At 38.6% G+C, this 21649-nt stretch overlaps 2 protein-coding genes across 2 annotated transcripts in view; one reads left to right on the top strand and one right to left on the bottom strand.

Moving 5' to 3' along the window:
* DTNBP1 (dystrobrevin binding protein 1) overlaps positions 1–19721 on the top strand; it is a 91709-nt gene extending 71988 nt beyond the window's left edge. The window contains exons 8-10 of the mRNA XM_042463244.1: positions 13142–13297; positions 14584–14727; positions 15947–19721. Coding sequence (XP_042319178.1) covers positions 13142–13297; positions 14584–14727; positions 15947–16197 — 551 coding nt within the window. The 3' untranslated portion in view covers positions 16198–19721. The remainder of the gene's footprint in view (positions 1–13141; positions 13298–14583; positions 14728–15946) is intronic.
* Positions 19506–21649, bottom strand: part of JARID2 (jumonji and AT-rich interaction domain containing 2) — a 250999-nt gene continuing 248855 nt past the window's right edge. The window contains exons 17-18 of the mRNA XM_042463243.1: positions 21523–21630; positions 19506–19682 (exon numbers count right to left, since the gene is read on the bottom strand). Coding sequence (XP_042319177.1) covers positions 19506–19682; positions 21523–21630 — 285 coding nt within the window. The remainder of the gene's footprint in view (positions 19683–21522; positions 21631–21649) is intronic.

Consider the following 21649-nt stretch of genomic DNA (forward strand, 5'->3'; position numbering starts at 1 on the left):
ATGGTTTTCAGTCTGGTCACTATAACTACTGTTTCAGTTTAAAGAACTGGTACTTGATTTTCGTCTTCTCTCTTCATCTCCTTTTCCTTGTATGTTGTGTTTTTTAGATTGTTAATGTTTAGCACAGACTCTTGTTTGTACTGTGGACATGTAAGGTGGTGGTCCAGAAGGCTTCAGCTTAAAGGGCTGGTTAAATAATTGGTGGAGCATTCTGTTATAAATGTTCAGAATTATTCACTGAACATGTGAAAACCAATATCAGGTTCAGAAGGCAAGTGAAATGTTTTTGAAAAATAATTAGTTTACAGAACCAAATAAATGTGATACTTCAAATAAAACCTCTATATGAACATATGGTACAGTGATAAGGCTTTAATGAATTCTTAAACTTTCATCTCCAAAATGTGCCTTAAATGGTATCTGAAAAGTGTTACTGAGGAGGGCATTTACCGATGTGGCTGTGAAGACTGTGAACTGGCATTCTGCATTGACTGTGATCACCATTCTTCACAGAGTGTATGGGCAAATTGTCTTTTCAGATGGACTGCAGAAAAACCTTGCATCTTGACAAGATTGCAAGGCTTGGTTGCATTGATTAGGAAACTCTTTCAGTATAGTCATTAGAAGAATTCTTTGTTATGAGCCAATAAGTAAATCTTCTGAATCTCATGACTGGTTGATTTCCCTCCCAAACTACTGCCTGCTAAGGGAAGAGTGTCCAAAAATCATATAGTTTGTGTCTGGCCTTTCCCCAGCTTTCCCCCCTATACAGTCAGATGGAAACATAAGCCCAAACACTTAACTGGTTCTTGTTGTTTTTGTTTTCATGGGCCAGTACCTTAATTCTCCAAAGTCAAAGTATTTATAATGTTAATATCTGCATGTCTGCATTGTTTAACTGTAACACAGAGCCCTGAGCCATAGGTAAGCTCTCAGGGCTTCCTTCCCATAGCTTAATAATCAGTACACTTGTGTACTGTATATTGTACATTAACTTCTCTTTTAATTAACAATTATGGTCTTTTAGCTTAAAATGCATTTCTAAACATTGCTTTTAGCAGGATTTACTCCTTTGCAAATGAATTTAGGATTGCATCTATTATGCTTTTCTTCGTATTGACGTGATATATTTTCTTGTGGATATGTTAGGCTACTGCCATACTGAAGAATTAATGCAGTTTGACACTGCTTTAATTGTCATGGCTCCATCTTGTGGAATCCTGGGATTTGTATTTTGTTGTGACACCAGAGAACTTGAACAGAGAAAGCTAAATATCTCACAAAAGGACAGATCCCAGAATTCTGTACCAGTGACCCATGACAGTTAAAGTGGTGTCAAACTGCATTTATTCTGCAGTGTAGATACAGCATTATACTACTTTTCTTGCATTTAGTACTTCTGTTTCTTCCAAAAATTTATAAGCCTCTTTTCAGGTTACAAACTATCCCCAAGGACCCTTATGTCAAAACAATAAAACATAGATAATAAAAAAAAATAATAAATTAGTAGGAATACAATTCTCTACTAAATACATTAAAACATTATGACATCAAAATAGCAGCAGTTAAAACAATTTAGAGCACTGTGTTTCAAAGCAACTTGAAATAGTAATAATAAATCTCAGCTTAAAAGCTAGTAAGGGAGAGGCCATATATAATTCCTTTGGCAAAGATAAATAAGTCCCTGATGCAAAAGACTGCTGGCAATATGCAAAACTTAGCCCTATTAAAAATTATTTACAACTGATATACATATGCTAAGCGACAAGGTAGGCAGCTTTCCAAGTTACTGCTTTTGAGGCAATGTTTTGGAATATTGGTGATTTAAAAACTTGAACTTCATAAATATGAATACATCAAGTGCTTAATTTTTGTAACCCACTATTGTAAAATATGAGTGACCCCTCTATCCAAACACAGACAACAATATATGGGGTAAGAAATGTGGAAATGGCTTCCTGTTGCTGAGAAGCAGCTGTGATCATGTACTGTATTCCATATGTTGGGACATAAGGTACACTGTACATCCTAAGGCAAAACAGGTGCACAGATGCAGCTTAGAATTCACAAGTGTATTTGTAAGCTTAGCTTTTGGCATCTTGAACTTGGCACCTAGTTCAAGAACACAATTCCAGGTTATCTGTGTGCCAACATATTGCTAATTCTTCAACTCTTGATGTTGTTGAATAATCAGTTTTGTTCAACAACACAAAAATATTCCAAATCTAGATGGCTTTAATCCCAAGAGCCTTCTTATTTCTGTTTAGAGAAGATATTACAAGACTTTAAAAATATTCTCTTCTTTGCATTAGTGCCTGTTTTTTTCTGATTCCCTCCCATCCAGGGTAAAAAAAGGAAATTACTTCAAAATTTCTGGAACATTTACATCTCCAGGCCCCAGACAAAACCTTTTCATAAAAATTTGATCCCAGATCTGTTAACTACCAAGCAAGCTTTTGTTGTTGTTAACCATGCATGAGCCAGTGCTGACTCACGGCAACCCTGTGGATGAGACATCTCCAAGCCCTCTTGTCCTCCACTGCTCTGCTCTTGTAGGTTCATGCCCATAACCTCCCTGATGGTGTCTATCCATTTAGCATGCAGTCTTGCTCTCTTTCTACTGCCATCCACCCTTCCTAACATTATTGCCTTTTGAGTGAGTCATGCCTTCTTATGATGTGCCCAAAGTATGACATCCTTCGCTTCATCATCTCGGCATCCAGGAGAGTTCTAATCTGATCTGTTCTAGGACCATTTGTTTGGGTTTTTTGCCTGTCCACAATATACTCAGCACTCTTCTCCAACACCACATCTCAAATGAGTTGGAGTTTTTTCTTATTCACCTTTTTCAGTGTACATCTCTCATATCCATGCATTGTGATTGGAAATACTATGGATTGGATGATTCTTATATTAGTGTTCAGTTGTATGCCTTCACTCTTTAGGGTTTTATCTAGTTCTTTCATCAGAATTACTCTTCCCATTCACATTCTTCTTATTTCTTGGGTTCAGTCTCCATTCTGATCAGTGTCTGATCCTAGGTGTGAGAACTCTTTTAACTATTTCAGTTTCTTCATTATCTGAGTCAGTGATGGTGAACCTTTTAGAGACCAAGTGCCTAACTCAATGGCCTTTCCCCACTGGGTGTCACTTGGTGCCGGGGGAGGGAATTCTGGGCGGCAGGACTTCCAGGGGCGGGACTTCCCCGGAGGCAGTTAAAGGCACAGGAGGGTGGGTGCACGCCTGTTTCTCCTGTTCCCCTGCCTCCTGTGCCTTCATCTGTCTCTGTGTGCCCTCAGAGACGGCTTTGTGTGCCAGAGGTTTGCCACCATGGGTCTAGGTTGAAATTACGTATTTCTTCCATGGTCATTACTTTTGCTTTCTTTATGATCAGTATTAGGCCTGCCTTTCCACTTTCATCTTTGATCTTCAGTCATTTTTTCAAGTCTGTGATGTTTTCTGCTAGTAGTATGGTGTTGTCTGCATATCTTAGACTGTTGATGCTCCCTTCTCCCATCTTCACTCCTCTTTCTTCTAAGTTTAAACTGCTATTCTTATGATGTTTTTTGCATTCAGGTTGAACAAACAGGGTGATTGAATGCAGCCTTGCCTGACTTCTTTGCTAATTGGGAACCAATCTGTTTCTCAGAATTCTGTTCTGCAGTTGATTTCACCTCTTCAAAGAACAATGAATGGAATCCTGAAGGGAGAAGTTCCAAAATCTTGGCAACAAGCGAATGTTGTATTGATACCAAAGGAAAACTGTGACCACCTAGAACCCAAAAATTACAGACCAATTTCTTTATTAAACTGTGACAACAAAAATCTTTACTGGAATATTGGCAGAACGATTAAAAAATATATTGGAAAATTGGATACATGAAAACCAAGCGGGATTTTTGCCAAACAGATTAATAAAACACAATATTAGAAACATAATAAATATAATTGAATATCATGAAAAATATAGATAAAAACTGGTACTAATCTTTATTGATGCAGAAAAATCTTTTGACAAAGTGAACTGGCATTTTATGAAAAAAGTCTTGGATAAAATAGATATTGGATCAAATTATAAAAAATGGATAGATAACATTTACAAATACATGTATCAAGAAGCAGCTTTGATTGTGAATAGCAAAACAACAAAGAATTACAAAGTTCAAAAAGGAGTGAGACAGGGATGTCCACTATCACCGTTGTTATTCATAATAATATTAGAAATTTTAAATAATGCCATAAGAACAAACAAAATAATTGAAGGAATTAAAATTAAAAACATGGAGTACAAGTTGCGTGACTTTGCAGACGATCTGATGATCTCCTTAGCAAATCCGATTGAAAATATGAGTGAACTACAAAGAGTATTAAAAGAATACAGTGATGCATTGGGATTCCAAATGAAGAGAAATCTAAAATGGTGATAATGAATATGTTCAAAAAAGATAAACAACAGCTAAAAACCTTAACTAAATTTCAAATTAGCAAAAAAGTTAGATATTTAGGAATTAATATTACAACAAAGAATTCGGATCTTTTAAAGAACAACTACAAGATTAAATGGCAAGAAATTAAGAAAGACTTGGAAAGATTGGATAAAATAGGCTTGCCATGGATGGGAAGAATATCATCTATTAAGATGAATGTATTTACCTAAAATGTTGTACTTGGTTCACATATCGACAAATTAGAGAAAGATATATTATAGATACAAAATGTATGGGGATTGGAGAAGTAGACCCAAGTTTGGAAAATATTATTAAATTTAAAAAAACCCATAATATCAGTAAATACTATAAAGCTTTAATGAAATTAGATATGAAAGAAGAACAAATAAAACCTCAAATGGTAAAATGGGCCCAAAATATTGGTAAAAACATAAATTTGGAGCAATGGAAAAAACATGGACAAAAATAATAAGATATACCCTAAGTTATAATGTAAGAGAATCTGTTTGACATTACAATTCCAATGTTCTGATGCAGCAGATGCAGCATAAGGTCTGATGTATGAGCACTCACACGAGATGGATAGACTTGATATTCTGGATTGAAACTATGTGTGTGTGTTTGTGTGTGAGTGTCTCACATTTGGACAGGCAAGAGATCTCAGTGGTAAGGAGGAAGGGAGAGGGTAAAAACGTGCTTTTTTATTTATGTTCATGGTTAAAAATACAAAAATGCATTTTAAAAAATCTGAAAAAAATCCATTTAAAAACTTGTGTTTTAAAAAGGAGGGCTGATAAGACTGTCCAGCAGATGATGGAGCAGATAAAAGTGCCCTTCCATCAGGAAAACCTGTGCAACAGATTAAGCACCCTTAATCTGTCCCACAGATTTTCCAGATGGAAGGACACTTTTATTCATACATCCCTAGTTTTAGCATTGTATCATCTCCTTAAATATCCCATGAATTGTCCCTTAATGGAGCTGTTTTGATATACTTGTGTCCCTCATTTCCTTCCTGCTTCTTCTAGCTCACATAGTCATGATGACTGTGAAAGTGGGCATGGCTTTCCAGTAGGCAGCCTAGTGGATGACGTGAGGCCTTGTATTACCCACTTGAAGCCCTTAATGCATCCTTTCTTACAGAATAGTTCTTGACTTAAGGTGGGAACAATAGTCATGCTTATTTAAAGTCAGATTTGTTCATTTTCCATCTCAGCTGAATGGGGTAGAATGCTACCTTTAATGTTAGGGAGGAAGTTTCAAATTCTGGGAAGGAAATACTTGCAAGGTATTGCGGAATATTTTTTGTCAGTTGTATTATTATTTTTATTTTTATTATTATTTTAAAAACTGTGATGTCATGGGGGCATGAAGCAGCTGTTGAAATACATTTTTGTGGGCCAGCTGTGTCCTTAATACAGACTCTTAAGGTAAGATGATATTTTTGTTCTCATTCTACAAATACAAAGGGAGGAAAATTAGTAGAAGTGTCTCTGATTTTAGATGCAGCATAGATAATTAACTATATAAAATCAATTTTTAAAAACTGTTTTGATGTTACTGATACAGGTATGTAAAATTAGGATGCTATTTTAAAAGATGCCTGGGAAATTATAAGGATACCTCTCTTTTTGGAAGGTGGGTGGATACAGATTTTGTTTTGTAACTGAGAAGTTAATGTCACAGCAGTCTAGTTCCATGGATGTACATACTACCGTACTTTAATTTGTTATTTTGTTATAGAAGCAACTTGTGGAAAAGCTGTGTTGAAAAGTGTTTTAAGGAAGATTATAATTAGAGTAATAAAATTATTGTGATATGTAAAGAAGAATTGAACAGGACAGTAGCAGTGCTGTGTGGAGTCCTCTTTATGTGTTGGAAAGTTGGGAATGAGAACTATTCATGCAATCATATTGGAGAGGATCAGATTAAGTCATATCAAAGAGGGTCAAATCTGTTGAGAACAAGAGATCTTGAAGTACACATGGAAGAATTAAGAGTGTAGTTGTGTGTTTGAGTACCTTATGTTTCTTTCAACAACTCTATCTACATGAAACATTTAGTCACCAGAGCTCTGTTCAGATATTCTATGTCAACATACGCAAAATGACAAGCTAGCTGTGCCTTCTTTTGTCTTTAGTTCCACTCCCCTCCTATGCATAGAGGGCAACAGTCTGAAGCAGAGATCCTCCAGTTTTCATGGGAGCACCATGGGAGTTGGCACCCTGAGTTTCCAGAGCTCCAGCACGCGGAGTGTGTTTTAAGGACAGTGGAGGCTATTTCACATCTGTCACTCTACATGCACAGAGCAGGGTTGGCAGTGAGGCTAGCACACACACCCCTACTTGTGTGTTTACTCTGCATGTTTAAAGAATAACTAAATAAGACAAGATTAGTGAGTAAAAATATACTATGTGCATCTTTATAGATGCTAAAAGTTAACTGCTGTCAATCAGTATAGTGCAGCTTCTCAGCCAATATCAAAGTGCACTTAAGGCTGGAGGATTTTAGAAGTAGTAGGTGTTGTAGCTACATTTCAAAGGAAGGAATGCGCAAACTATCTCTGAGTATTCCTTGCCTAAGAAAAGTGTATGAAAAATTCATGGGGCAGCCATTAGTCGATAGGTGACTAGAAGGCGCATGAACACATGTGTACTGCCACTGACAGACATAAATCTTTTGTCTTTAAGAGAAAGTGCTGCTTTCTTGTGAAAGACTTGAAGTAGCATAAGAAGAAGCATTGCAGATTTCTATTTAGGCTCATTTTTCCTCCCATACTGTGCAGTAAAATCAAGATTCTGCTTCTTTTAGCAGGCAAATGGCTAGAGAGAGTGGATGAAAATAGTTACTATCCTCGCCCACTGCCTTGCAGCTTTAATAAACGTGGGTGGGATACCTGGATTGTTGAATGACAATCTTAGAGGAAATACAAAGAATCTCATCTCTTTTAGGAGTGAAATAATTCTTCGCTTCTTTATTATTGACAGGAAAGTTCATATTTTGATGTGAAGGATTGTACAAATAAGCTGTGGCTTTCCTTATGTATAATACTGTTTTGAACTGCGGTAATTTATTTGTAAGTGCAACAGATGCACAATTCATCTTGGCTCAGCATTGTGAATTTTTCTCAGTGCAGATTGAATATCATCTTTGTTATTTATCAAGAGGGATTCTGAAATTGGCTTAGAGCAGAGATGGCGAACCTTTTCCAGTTCACTTGCCGGGGGTGGGGCTTCTACCCCCAGGATGGGGGCTGAGTGCCGGGGGCGGGGCTTCTGCCCTCTGGGGTGGGGCTTCCACCCTCCGGGGGTGGGGCTTCTGCCCCCTTTTCAGAGGGAGGAGCCTCTGGCTCCTGTCCCGGCATTTGCCGGCCCCTGAGGGTCCCTTCTGGGGCCGTCAGAGGCCGGCAAAAGGGCCATGGAGGACAGTGGGCCATCCTCCAGTTTTTGCCAGCCCCTGAGGGTCCCTTCTGTGGCCGTCAGAGGCCGGCAAAACGGCATTGGAGAATGGTGTGCTGTCCTCTGGCTTTTGCCGGCCCCTGGGGGTCCCTTCTGGGGCTGTCAGGGGCCAGCAAAAGAAGGGAAAGGCAGAAGAAGGTGGCTGGGCCCGCGTCCCAGCTGCCTTCTCCTCAGTCCTTCGCTCCCTGCGAAAGGGCTCCATGGAGCCCTTACGCGCGGAGCGAAGAGAAGCCGGGAGAGAAGGAGGAGACAGACGCACGCGCCTCTGTCTCCTCCTTCCAGGTGCCATTTTCTGGCTTCTCGCTGTCTCAGAGAGACAGCGGGAGGCCCCAAAATGGCAGGGAGGAGGCGGAACAGGCACGTGCCTGTTCTGCCTTCTCCCTTGCCCAGTGCCCGGCGAAATGGCGTTGCGTGCCACCCGTGGCGTACGTGCCATAGGTTCGCCATCATGGGCCTAGAGCAAGGCCATAGTAGCAACTCATGTGAGATAATCAAAATGATTAGGCTCTATCATTGCTTACTGTTTAAAAGGCAAGAGAATGGAACGTTGCCTTATATGCCACTTGATAATTTTGATTGAAATCACAGTTCTGTTCACAATATGTAGAATTGCTAGTAACATTTTAATATATTCATATATTGCACTTTTGGATATGTACAGTTTGCTAGTATTTATTGAAATGTGCAACTATATTTTGAAAACACATTTTGACTTTTTCTTGTACTGGGTCAGATATAGAATTTAGAAAGTCAATGATTATGGGATGATGTGACGTTCACTAGGCCATCTCACCAAGCCTGAACAAGTAGTTATTTTATTTTGTTATGTGCAAAAAGCTTTGATGACATTTCCTGGCAGGTCCTACTGTCGGCTACATAGCAGCCATTTCATGCCACACTGCAGTTTCAAGATCCTGTGCAGCACTCTGCAGTATTAGGATCCTATGCCACTAATAATAAATATTCACTTAGATTTTTTTTTGCTTCATTGTAGCTTGTTGAAGAACAGTTTTCTTTTTTTGATAAGTTATTTCTTGAATCAACGTATCTGCCATTTGCATCTGCAGAGTCCAATGGCTTGATCTTTTTCAAATATGCTGCAAGGGAGAAAACTACTTTACAGTTATTGTGAATCTTTCTAGGATAAGAGTGAATAGCATCCACCTTGAAACCTGTTCCACTGTTGCCTTTTTTTCTTTCAAGAAAAGAGTTGCTATACCTGGAAGGACCCAAAGGGAATGATTCTCTTGTAAAATAAGATCCAGCCTCACTCTGAGTTTAATTTTGCTCTCCAAATGGGTTCTTAGAAACATTCTGGTGAAGGAATGGCTCTTGGACTCCTAGACCTTACCCACCCATATCTAGAGCAGGATACTTGTATTCTGGTCATCTTATTGTTCTGTGTTTAAACATTTGAGCCATTTTTTCTTAATGAGTAAGTGAATAAATAACTGCAAGAAGAAATATAGATCTGAAGCCTCTTCCATTGGGTGGGACATTTTAACCTCCCCCCCCCCCGGGTGACATTTTGTTTTTCAATTTACATAGAACTAGATACACAGTGAAGGGTGTTGTTTTTTTAAACATAGTCACCTGAAGAGTTTTAAGTAGTGGCCCTGACCTGCAGTTGCATGCCCCATATAGCATTTCTTTTTGCAGATGAAAAACTGTTGGGACAGAAGTGTATTGCATTTTACCACAGAGCACTGTTATTCCCTTACCATTATAATGGATTAAATCAAAAAATGTCCCATGGCATTTGTGGCTGAATCATGATGTAGAGAAGCTGTGCATGCTTGATTTAGAAGCTACTGCAACCCCTGAGAAACTGGAAGACAATTGTAACCTGAAATCCCACTATTTATATGGCCATTTTAGGTTCACTAAGATGAACCTAAGTCCTCTTTACAAATGCAAAAATATGCAGCTATTTGCTTTGCAGTTAAGAGAGCATTGGCATTCAAGATTCTCTGAGTCAGACAAAAGTTCACTGGAGACTAAATCCAATAGGAGGAGTGATTGCTGCCCTGTCAACTGTAGGCTGGCATCCTGTTGGTGTCCTATGCATCTATACATTCCCCTACTTACAGTTGGATACTGGGATATTTTTGTCCAATGTAGAAGAGTTATATTCAGTTAAGAATTACGGAAGTGGAGTTTCGCATAATAATAATAATAATAATAATAATAATAATAATGCATTTTATTTGTATTTTCCTGCTTCTCCCGATGGATCAAAGTGGGATTACAACCAGGAAATCTCCATACAATGGCAATCATATCTAAAAACATCATAGAAACATCAAGTTATCTAAAAAATTTAATCACGACAACAGGAAAACATCAATTAAAATATGCTATTACAACTAGAAGTGGGTTTTTCTTCAGTTCTTTATAGAAGGTCAGGTGGGTATGCCTGCCGGAAGAGATCCATCTTTAGTGCCTTCTGTGTATGATCTTTGGGAAATAGTTGTTAATCTGACCTTTGAATAATCTAATAAATTCTTCCCAGTTATTCTGAGAGTGCAGGGCGGATTATGTAGGGATAGGCATTCCCCCAAGTAACTCAGGCCCAAGTGATGCAGGGCTTTAAAGGTGATGACCAACACTTTGTATTGCACCAGAAGACAGGTGTTATATGGTCTGACCTGAATGTTCCAGTGACCAATTTGGCTGCCGCATTTTGGACTAATTGAAGCTTCCGAACCTGGTACAAAGGTAGCCCCATTTAGAGTGCATTGCAGAAATCTAAGCGAGAGATTACCAGAGCATGTACCACTGTTTCAAGGTCCTTTTGGTCGAGGCAGGGTCACAGTTGGCGTATCAGCCGAAGCTGATACCAAGCACTCCTGGCCCTCGCATCTACTTGAGATGATAACTGTAGAGATGAGTCCAGGAGTACTCCCAAACTGCGAACTTTGTCTTTTAGGGGAAGTGTGACCCCATCCAGGACTGGGTGACATGCAGTGCTATTGCACATGGAGGTACATTGTGTATTACCATACAGTGCATTTGGCACTGTAGTTCACCAATGATGGTTGGTGATGGTGAAATACTTTTTAAGTTGGAACGCCAACTGTGACGGGCACCAGTTTCATATTGATGGTATAACTTGGTTGCCTTAGCTATGCTTGTTTCCAGTACATTGTTGGGTCAGCCCAATCAATCTTGAGTTTGTGCTAGAAGCCTGTGACTGTTTATTTCATGCATATTCACTCACTCATATCAGTGGACCCAAATTGTGTGGTTTTCCTGTTAGACACCAGTTATGTTCATAAACACACGGACCTTTCCTGCTTGGTCAGTGCCCTGCCACTTTAACCACACATGCTTTTGTCTGGTGCAGAATCAGACCCAGAGAAGAGACAAAAACACTTCTGTGCTACTGTGTAAAGGAGTTCCTGTAGAAGAGAGTTTGTTATGACTCCACAATCTCATTTAAAAATAGAGATTAACTCTTGAAGAGCAAGATGTGCTGTGAGCATATGCTTTTGTAATTTAAATATTCAGGAATGTAGGGGAAAGGCAGTGTTGGTAGGATATTTGGTTGTTAACTCTTTTTAGTGTCATATGCTTGGCAGTTAATAATTTTGTATTCTTGACTGGAAACTACTGTATTCACTTAAATTTTCTGAGTAATAATTATCTCAATTAATTACATTTAACTTTATTGTTAAATGGTTTTACCTCTCAATCCACTTCCATGCCAGAAAACCGACAATATATAAATAGTAAATCAGGTTATATATTTGTGCTGTGAGGATACTTTGGAAGACCACTGCACATGCATTAATAACAATGAAAACGCTTGCTGAAGATTAATTTTGTAAAACAAAAACTGCACCTACTTCCAAATTTTTTTTTATGTTTGGGGAAATAAGTACAATTTTTTTTGCTTGGCTTGAACAATTCTTGAAGTTTTCATATTATCAGTAAACCTTTTTAATGGACAAAGACAGTCCAGAGATCTGAATTACCAATTTCTCAGCAACATGGTAACTGTTTTCTTTTATAGCAAACAATCCCCATTTCTTCGATTTCAAGGCACTTAAGGAACATGGAGGAGTTCAAATATACAGTAGTTTGTCATCAAGTAGAGAAACTAACTTGCAAATTCCCTTGGACATGCTGAAGTAGCTCTGGATTGTGGTCCAGGAATAACACTTTAGTTGTCATGTATGGAGAATAGATTTTCCTTTGGTCAGATGGAAAGGAAGCAAAATTTCATTACTGCATTGTAGAGTTGTAGGTAGTATCAAGAGGTATTTCTGCAGACATTTAAATAATGATTTAATTTTGCAGCAAAGAACCTTAGGATGGCTATGTTTGTGAGCATGCTGTATATCCTGCTAGCTGAGTAAAGCCTTTCACAAAATGGCCATTACTAAGGTTCCTTAAAAGGGAAAGCCTGACAGATAAATATGTCTGTCTTGTCTATGTATTGTGTTAGCTCTAGCCAGTTACACTTTAATGGCTGAAACGCACAAGAGTAACAGAACTGGGTGGGTGGGTGGGTATGTCTCCAGTACGCTTTTTTGTACTGGTTGTTGTGGAAAGGGAAAGGTCCTGGTTATAGGCCTTTCTCTTGGTGGGCTGCTGTGCAAACAGAAAGCTGGGCTAGATAGGCATTTTGTCTACTCCAGTGAGACTTAAAAGATTACATAAATTCCATTTGTTCCTTAGCTGCTGTTCCTGTTTGGGGATAAAAGGAAACAGATATTAAAGTACAAACCTGTCAGGAAGTATTAGGGGTGATAGCTGCTGGCCTTTTGTTATGACAACAGCATTGCATTTTTGCATTACACAGAGCAGAAGTAGCAGTTGTTCACTACATGGAAAAGCTAGAGTTTTGGTCTGGGTAGAAAAACCCCCCAGAGTTTAGTGTCTTAACAGCACAGTGTAAAGAAAAACAGCTGATGTTAGCTTCTTCAGTTTACCATTTCTGGTTTCAGTGAAATGTCTTCACCCTAATTTCTGATATGTCTGACTCATTTTATGCTCCACCAACAGATAGTATATTGTGATGCATAATTCTGTATTCTTAAAAAATATCTTGCCCAGTACTTGCTCCTCAGGCTTTATAGAGCAAAATGCACAAGGGAATCAGCTTTTTAAAAAGTACAGGTTCAGCTGATTACTTTTATTGGGGGGGATTGTAAAAAAACAAACAAAACTTGTTTTGAAAAATGCTGAAATCAGGATCTTTCAGGGTTAATATCTATTTCCCTACTCTAGCTGAACTTGATGCAGAACATGCTCAAAAGGTTCTGGATATGGAACACACACAGCAAATGAAGCTAAAGGAGCGGCAGAAATTCTTTGAAGAAGCTTTCCAGCAGGACATGGAACAGTACCTCTCAACAGGCTATCTGCAAATAGCTGAAAGACGAGGTGAGTACTGAAATCTTTCAGGCTTCACAGATGGAAAATGTAGCAATACTGTACAGTGGTTTATTGAACTAGATTTCATAACATTGTAATTCCTTACATCTGTATTCTGTCTGGAAGCTCGGAGTGGCAGCATGCCCTGTCATTTGTTTTCTTTTCATGCCAGGGGCAAGCGGATGCCTGCTTAGCTTGAATGTGTTCTACGATATAGGGCTGACCTAGCTGTGGAAAAAACATAGCAACAAATGAAGGGGTACAGCTGAGAAGCGAATGGCAACAGTGGCAAACAAGAGCATTCTCATTTTGCTCTTGCACTCCATGTGAACAGGGAAGCAGCAAACTGCACTTTGGGAGTAGCCATTTGATAGGTTGGATGGAAAATGGCAGTGCATTCCAGTCTTGAGATTTGCTGTGTGGGAAATTGTATATTAGTATTTTACCAGCAGATCTGGAGATACTGGAACCTTGCAGGTTACACTGTGGCATAAGTTTGACTTTTTAAAGACTTTTCCTCTTGGATTCTGTGGAATTTTCACAGCTAGGTTCCAGTAGCTTCACTGTCATAGGAGGACTATATATACATGTGCCACGTGACGGAATGAGCTCCCATCACTAGTCCAAGCTTCTGTCAACCTAGCAGTTCAAAAGCAGGGAAAAGTGCAAGTAGATAAGTCCCACTTTGGTGGGAAGATAACAGCATTCTGTGCAGTCATGCTGGCCACATGATCACAGAGTTGTTTTTGACAAGGCTGGCTCTTCAGCTTGGTAATGGAGATGAGCACTACCCACTAGTCACACAACTTGACAACCTTGCCAAAGGGGAATACCTTTACACACACGCACACACATATAGATATATCCACATATATAGGGTGGGGAACTGTGTAAATCTTTTACATAGGAATAGTAGAGCTTGCAGGCCAGTTCTGCAGTGGGGGATTGGGATGTTCCCTTTTTCTAATCACCATCATCAGCCTGTCCCATTTTGATGAAGATTTAAGGGGGGGGAAATTATATAACATCATTATAGATTTGGCTGTGGAGTAGAACATTTACTCTAAATCCTGATCCAAGCTGTTGGATAGTGATACAGTTTAACAATTTAGAAAATAGCTTTTTGAAACTTAAAAGGCTGTTCATTCATTAAAAGAAACCAGACAGAACTGTGTTTGACATTTTTTTATTCATATGATCTATTTAGCAATCATGAATGTTGTGTGCAGAAATCAGCATGAAAGGCACGTGTGGTAAGCCTGTCAGCTTTTTAATCTACAACTTTCTGATTGCAGAGCCAATCGGAAGCATGTCTTCAATGGAGGTGAATGTGGACATGTTAGAACAAATGGATCTCGTGGATATGTCTGACCAAGAAGCTTTAGATGTATTTCTCAATTCAGGAGGAGAAGATAACGCTATGCCATCTCCTATGTTAGGTAGGAAAATGAGCTTTGGCAGTTCTAATTGCACTCATGCCGTTAAAAACAGTGATGCCTACCAGCAGAGAAGACTGAGTTAAAGTCAGGTTGACTGAAATCACTAGGGGGAGGGGAAACTTTTTTAAGCCTGCCTGAGGACAGCTGAGAGGACACTGGATTGCTCTAAGTCCTGGTGTGTGGCTGAAGACAAAACTTACCAGTGGTACAGTAATGACTGTGCAGCAGGAGTCCATACCACAGCTGGGCTAGTGCTGTGAGTGTACATACATCACTAGCATTGTATAATGAACAGGGACTGAAAGGGGCATCTTCGGTTGGATCATTTAAGGCCTTGGATAAGTACATGGTCCTGTTTCTCCACTGACACATATACTCCCAAGTGCTTTGTGTAGCAGTCTCAGAATTTTGTTTCAAGAGCAGGAGCATTTATATATATAAAAAAGTTGGAACTAAATTATTCCTGTCCTGGCAGGGATTGGGACATGGCAGCTGCTTTGCCTTGCATTCTTTCTACACACACATACACATTCTACTCATTATTTATTTTTTATTAGTTTCCTCTTTTTAATTTTACCCTAAGGTATTCATTACTGAGAAGAGCTTTCGGTATGCCCCCCAATGTTTCTTGGTGATTTAAGTATAGTGAAACTAGCATGCACATGCCCAATGAACAAAATGTCAAAATATACTGTGGTAACATAACCCTAAAACTCAGCAGCACTTTTCAGACCACAACCCACTCATCTCATCTCACTCTCCTCCTGTCTTTGAACAAAACAGAAACTCAAAAGTAAGCTCAACTTTCATTTTACAGAATCCAGGATGCTTCTGTTAAGTTACCATACATAAGGCAGACTAGTTCATGCATAGTTTCTTATAGCTATTATATAAATCCTGACATTTATATATTGCTAATAGTGCAGAACAAGGTTATCTTCATGTTCTCTACCGTGAGAAGCAAAGGAGATTCAACAGAGCCTGTTGCATACTTCATAATGGCATACTCACTTTCACCCTGTTACATTCTGGAGTGTGTATTACTAGAGTATATACATCCAAAAGCTTTGTTGCTTTTCCTCAGCTGTTTTATATGCAATACACTAGGGATCTAATATATTGCTATTTTTTTTCTATTAACATGGGTTTTCTTAAGAAAATTGTAACAGGTATAGTAATTAGTCAGTCAACTTAATGCCTTTCTCTCATTATTTTGAAGTGTCAGAATCCAGCACTTGTCAAAATGAAATCAGTCTGCAAGTTCCACCTCAGTCAGCGTTGAAGGCAAATGTCTCTTCTTTACCCTCAACCTGGACTGATTCTGCTAGCCAAGATGCCAGCGAAGGAGAGTCACCTGTGATCCAGTCAGATGAAGAGGATGTGCAAGTGGACACTGCTCTTGTTGCTGTAAATACAGAAATGAAAGGTGCTTCTGACAACAGTGATGAGAGTGATTCGCAAACAAATTGAGTGTTATGACAGTATTTGGTAGGAATTTGGACCCTGGAATGTATGAGTTCAGAAGTGATTCAGTTGTCTATTCTCACTACAATGATTTATCATGAAAGAGATTACTTTATATAAAATTTAAGTTTGACCTTCATGTGAAATACTAATTTTTATATATATATAAAAACTTGAAGCACACCATTAGCAATAAAATATTGGCTTTTGAACAGTAATTTTTTTATCTAGAGAAAGAGTCATGAAAAGGTTTATTTTAAAACAGAAACGTAACAAAGCCATGTCTGTTCTTTGTAGTCACAGTGTGCATGTCTTAATTGTTGTGGTTAAAGGTTGAAAATATCTGCTGCTTATACTCAAGTTTAGGCATCAGAAAAACTGCCTCCAGTTTCTAATTTCTTCAGGGTGTTATCTGGAAATCCAAGTGCAAGAACGAGGGACTGTACTGGCCTCTAGTACAGGAGCCTTTCACTTCGTTACTGACGTAACATGCCTAAAACTAACTGAATGTACTGGGAGATAAATTATGATACTGGCATTCTTAGTACATGGGAGAGTTCTACATATTGCGGAACTTGTCTTTTCTTCTGGCAGTATACAAATACCATCTTACTGTCATTGCTGTTTAAGGGGGGATAGATGGATTGTCTCCTAGTACAGGCTTGGTACTTCTCATAATTTGAAAATCGGTATACTCTTAACATCTTGACCCCACTAACTGCCAAAAGGTTGAATAACTATGCTCTTCCCATCTTTCAAGACAGTGCTTGAGTTTATGTAATAACTGTCAATATACAGCACAGTTCAGCAGGCTTGTGTGTTGGCTATTATTTCCAAACTTGGGACCTTCCACACAGGCAGCTACTCTCAAATGGGCAACTTTACTTTCTACCCTTCCTGCTGTTCTTTAAGCATGTATTTGGTAAGAGCATTGGTTTCAAATAAGGGAATGTGGGAGCAGAGATGATAGTGAAAGTCTCCAGCCATTCATAATTTACTACAGAATCAATGCTCAAGCTTAAGTGTGTATGTGAACATTCTGTGAGGAGGTAGTGGAAAGGTCCTTGCACAGTGTCCCCCCCAAAAGACACAAGTGTGTGTAACTCAAATAAGTGTCAGCTAACCACAGGCTAGGATCTTCAGATGTGGGTGGACTGTAACTCAAATCAGCTCTATCTGGCATAGGACAATGTTGACGAGTAGGAAATGCAGTACAACAAAATACAGAGGGGGCCGCACGGTCCCATTCCTGCTATAAGTTGTGCATTTTACTTTAGATAGAGAAAATTCCAATTCATTATACAGTGGACCCTTCCCATCCATGGAAGTTTGGTTCCACCCTCACTCCCATGGATGGCAAATAATGGAGGAGCTCATGCCCCACATTATTTAATGGGCAGCAATGTGCCTACGTCAGCATGTCCGTTGAATAATGTGGGAAATGATGAGCTGCGGACTCTCCAATCTACGGATAGCTATCCCACTGATGCAGTGGGCCCACTGTAAATGAAAACTCCTGATGGGCTTTACACCCTTTCCTAGCCTACTAGAATGGGCTACCTTTTAACTATTTAATCTCCACTTCTCTTTCAGAAGAAAGACAAAATGTCCAAAAAGTGTGTTTTTATTAAACCTTGTATTACAAACCTGAAAAGTAAACAAAAACTGGCAATAAACATGTTCCTTCCTTACAAGGAAAGAGAGTAGAGCAGCGCTAATAAATTAAATGTCAAACTGTAAGCCATAGTCAGAAGTTTACTGTCAAGAAGGAAAAAGTACACAGCAAGGTCATAAAAACCGGACAACCACATTGGAAAACACTCGACTCTGTATGTTATTGTTAAATATTCCAAAACAATTCAGTCTTCTGCAACAACCAACAATATGTATTTTATAAGACTTTCCTGACAGTCACTCACCACTGGTAAGCTCAGTGCAATATGGGTAGCTCTACGGTCTTGTTGAATTCAATTATGAAACAAGAGTTTGTGAAAACATTTTCCCTTTTTTATTCCACACATACTGTACACACAACTGGAAAAGGGCAACAACTACTCCATTATTATTTTGTTGTTGTTCAATGATGTAAGCAGCACTTATAAATGTTACAAGAAAAACCCTGTAAGCATCCAATCCAACCGATGAAGAAAGTGAAACGTAAGGCTATTCTTCATCTTGTCTCTTTGCCACCCTTCCCCACCCTCCCAAGAAAAGGCTCAAGTATTTAAAACAATTTACAGGCTTATGTACAAAAGGTATGATTTTTTTTTTGTTACACATGAAGAAGGGAAAAAAAATATATAGACAAGATGAGAGCAAATGCATTTTTCACATTCAAAAGAAATACGCAAATCTGCTAGTGGCTCTAAATGCGATCATAAAACAAACCAAAATTAATGCTGACTGTGAAAAGGTATGAAAAACAGCAGTGGAATGGAAATGGAATGTTAAAGATTGCACGTCTATGACAAGAAGCACTTATGGCTTCAATCATTTTTTAAAAGGATGCTATTGAGGGGTTTTTGATAAAAGTAGCCAACAGCACCAAAAAATAACAGAATGGATTTCCTAATGAAATCAGGCACAGTTTTCGCTCACATGACTCCTCAAGGCAGGCAGTCTTTGTCTTATTTTTCTTCTCCTCCTCGAACAGATGCATAGTGAAGTGCTGGTAACAGAGAACATTTTCTCCAAATCTCCCATTTTGCCTAGGGTTAGAAAACTAAGTCCATCTTCAGCTGCCATAACCTCTCAAAGAAAAATGTGTATTCTCCAATTTAAAAAGGTACAAAACTCATCCTGCCTGTTACAGAATACAAGCCAAAAGTATAGCAATTTCTTTCAAGTTTTGTCTCCTATCCCTTTTCTCTCTATACAAAAAATAAAATAAAAAAAAATCTGCTGACATGACCGGAGAACAAATTATAAAACACGCCAAAATTCAACCTATCAAAAAAGGGGGTTGTTAAAAGCCTTTTCACAGTTACTGAAAAAAGGGCTTTTTATTTTCAGACAGAGGGACAAAATACAAATTAATTTCATCAGCCTCTTTGCTGCTTTTAAAACAGTGAATGCACAGCAGTTTTTAAAAACCTGCTGTTTCTAACTATCCTAAGTAAAAATAAAATAAAATAAAATTCAACAGTTTAATGCTAAAACAAAATTAGTTCTCTAAAACCAGAAGAAAATCTTCTTTAGAGCTAGTGCAAAGACAGCTTGTATTCTACAGCAAATACTCCAAACTATGATATAATAATTACAAAAAATATATATAAAATTGACAAAAATGAGAGAGTGTGTTGGCATTTTTATGATTAACTTGAAGCACTTTTGGATGAACCGGAGGATGAAAGTCTTGATGATGGCACGTCAACCGTTGCTCTCTTCCGAGGTCCTCTTTTTGGTGTAGGCTTGCTGATACAGTTCTCAATGGTGCCATTTTTGCCAATTACCTTTCCACAGATTTGATTGACTAAATTGATTATTTGTTCCTGTTTGAGAAAAAGAAATAATAAAAAATTAGTACTGTCTTTACTCTTTATCTGGTGTCTAAAGTTCACTCTTCAAATTACAGCAAATCAGGGCCAGGTTACAGGAACAAAAATATATCTCTGAGGATGGCCGTGATTCAGATTTAATCAACATTCATTCATTTATATTCCACCTTTTATCAAAGATCTGAGGGTAGCCTACAGTGAAATGAACTTGCCTGACCTAAAACCAATGGTATTTTTTTAAAATGCCTTTACTGATGATTTTAAGAGGCTACAACACATTAAACAAGAATACATGTATATTGTGCATTTTGGTTGGCCAATAAAGATATCACTGTTCGGTGGATTTTTGACTGGATTAAACAAAAAGACATTAAAAGAAACAAAACTAGTTTAACATGGTTTAATAATATGCCCAAGTGTGGATTGGTATAAAACCAGATAAGCCCAAAAGGCTTTAGTAAACAACTATGTGCCACAATGACAGCAATGATGGTGCTGTCGGAGCTTCTGGGATGGTTATTCCATAACTAGGTGCCACAGCAGAGAATGGGGGCATTCTTGTTCACCAAGTTTCAGGACAGCCACAAAGAGATGAAAGCTTTTGCTTCTGTTAATTACTACTGAATCCAGACCACGACAAACCACTTAATCTCAAACCAGTAAAGCATTGTTAAAATTAATCACAGTTTAGGTTTGGAAGACATAATAATTAAGCTAAATAAATGACTAGGAAGCATACAAAGCCATGCCCTTTTCATATAACACTTGAAAACCATGACTGAGATCCTACATCGCATTCATAGCTACAAACACTCTACTAGGAGAAGCTCCTTTTCATACTGTGACTTGGTGGTTGGAGGGAGCTGGATGCATCAATCTGAAGCTCCTCACTTGAGTGCTGCTGTCCTTTGTCACTTGGAGTGACTCCCAGTTTAAGGTGGGGTTTGGGTGGCGTTTATTATCATGGCAAAAGAATTCACAATTATGAATATGGAGCAAAGCTGATTATGGAGTAGTTATGGATCTGTAACTCTAGGTTACAAATCCATAATGGCAATGGAGGATGTCAGGCCATAGAGGAATCACATAAGGAATCTTTCTGGCTGATCCATTCCATTCTGTACCCACTGCAGTCAATCAGATGCCTCTGTGAAGTGGGACATATCCATAATAGCACCTTTTTAATGGTATTCTCCAGAAGCTACTATGTAGAATTACTTTCCCCTCACCTGTGGACCTGGAAGGGTTGCACCTCCCCATGTACAGTGCTGTGTAAATTTACAGCGCTTCATAAATAAAGGTTAATAATAATTCCCCCCAAATATTTCTGCAGAATTTTGAAAAGGTTATTTTAACACTGGAAAAGCTCAACATCTAGGTGTGTGGAGGGCAAATTGGCCATGCGTTCAAACCCCTAGCCTGTTTTAGATATGGGACAGGTCTTTATCCCCAAGTAGAAAGTGACTCTGGTTTCCAAAAAAGAAGCCCTCAGCCCAGAACAGGTTAAGGCTCTTAAAATGTGGCAAAATTGCTGCCAATAGCTGCAAGGGAAATGCTTTTCAGCAAAAAGAATTTGGTTTTTCAATAAAAATGGGGGGACAGGGGTTTGGGGCTATATATGGATTCCATGCAGCCCATGGGCCATACCTTGCCTGTATGATATCAAATGTCCTTAAAACTAAAAATCAGAAGTGGGATTCCAATATAGTTGAATGAATTTTTCAGAGCAAACAAGAATTTCCAATTGTACACATCACGGGCAGCCTTTCCAATTGCAAACTGACAAGCGGTCTGCAATTTGTGTTCCAGCATTTCTTAATGCCACTGTACATACCTCATCATAACGATACATTAGTTTCAGTCCGCGACAAGACTTCTGTTTTTCTACATGCCGCAGGGCACATTCAAGGCAGAAGACAACATTTTCGTTTTCCTGTACAACCTGCCAAATTTTGTTTTAA

Source organism: Sceloporus undulatus, chromosome 4, assembly GCF_019175285.1.
Source record: "Sceloporus undulatus isolate JIND9_A2432 ecotype Alabama chromosome 4, SceUnd_v1.1, whole genome shotgun sequence".
Lineage (NCBI taxonomy): Eukaryota > Metazoa > Chordata > Lepidosauria > Squamata > Phrynosomatidae > Sceloporus > Sceloporus undulatus.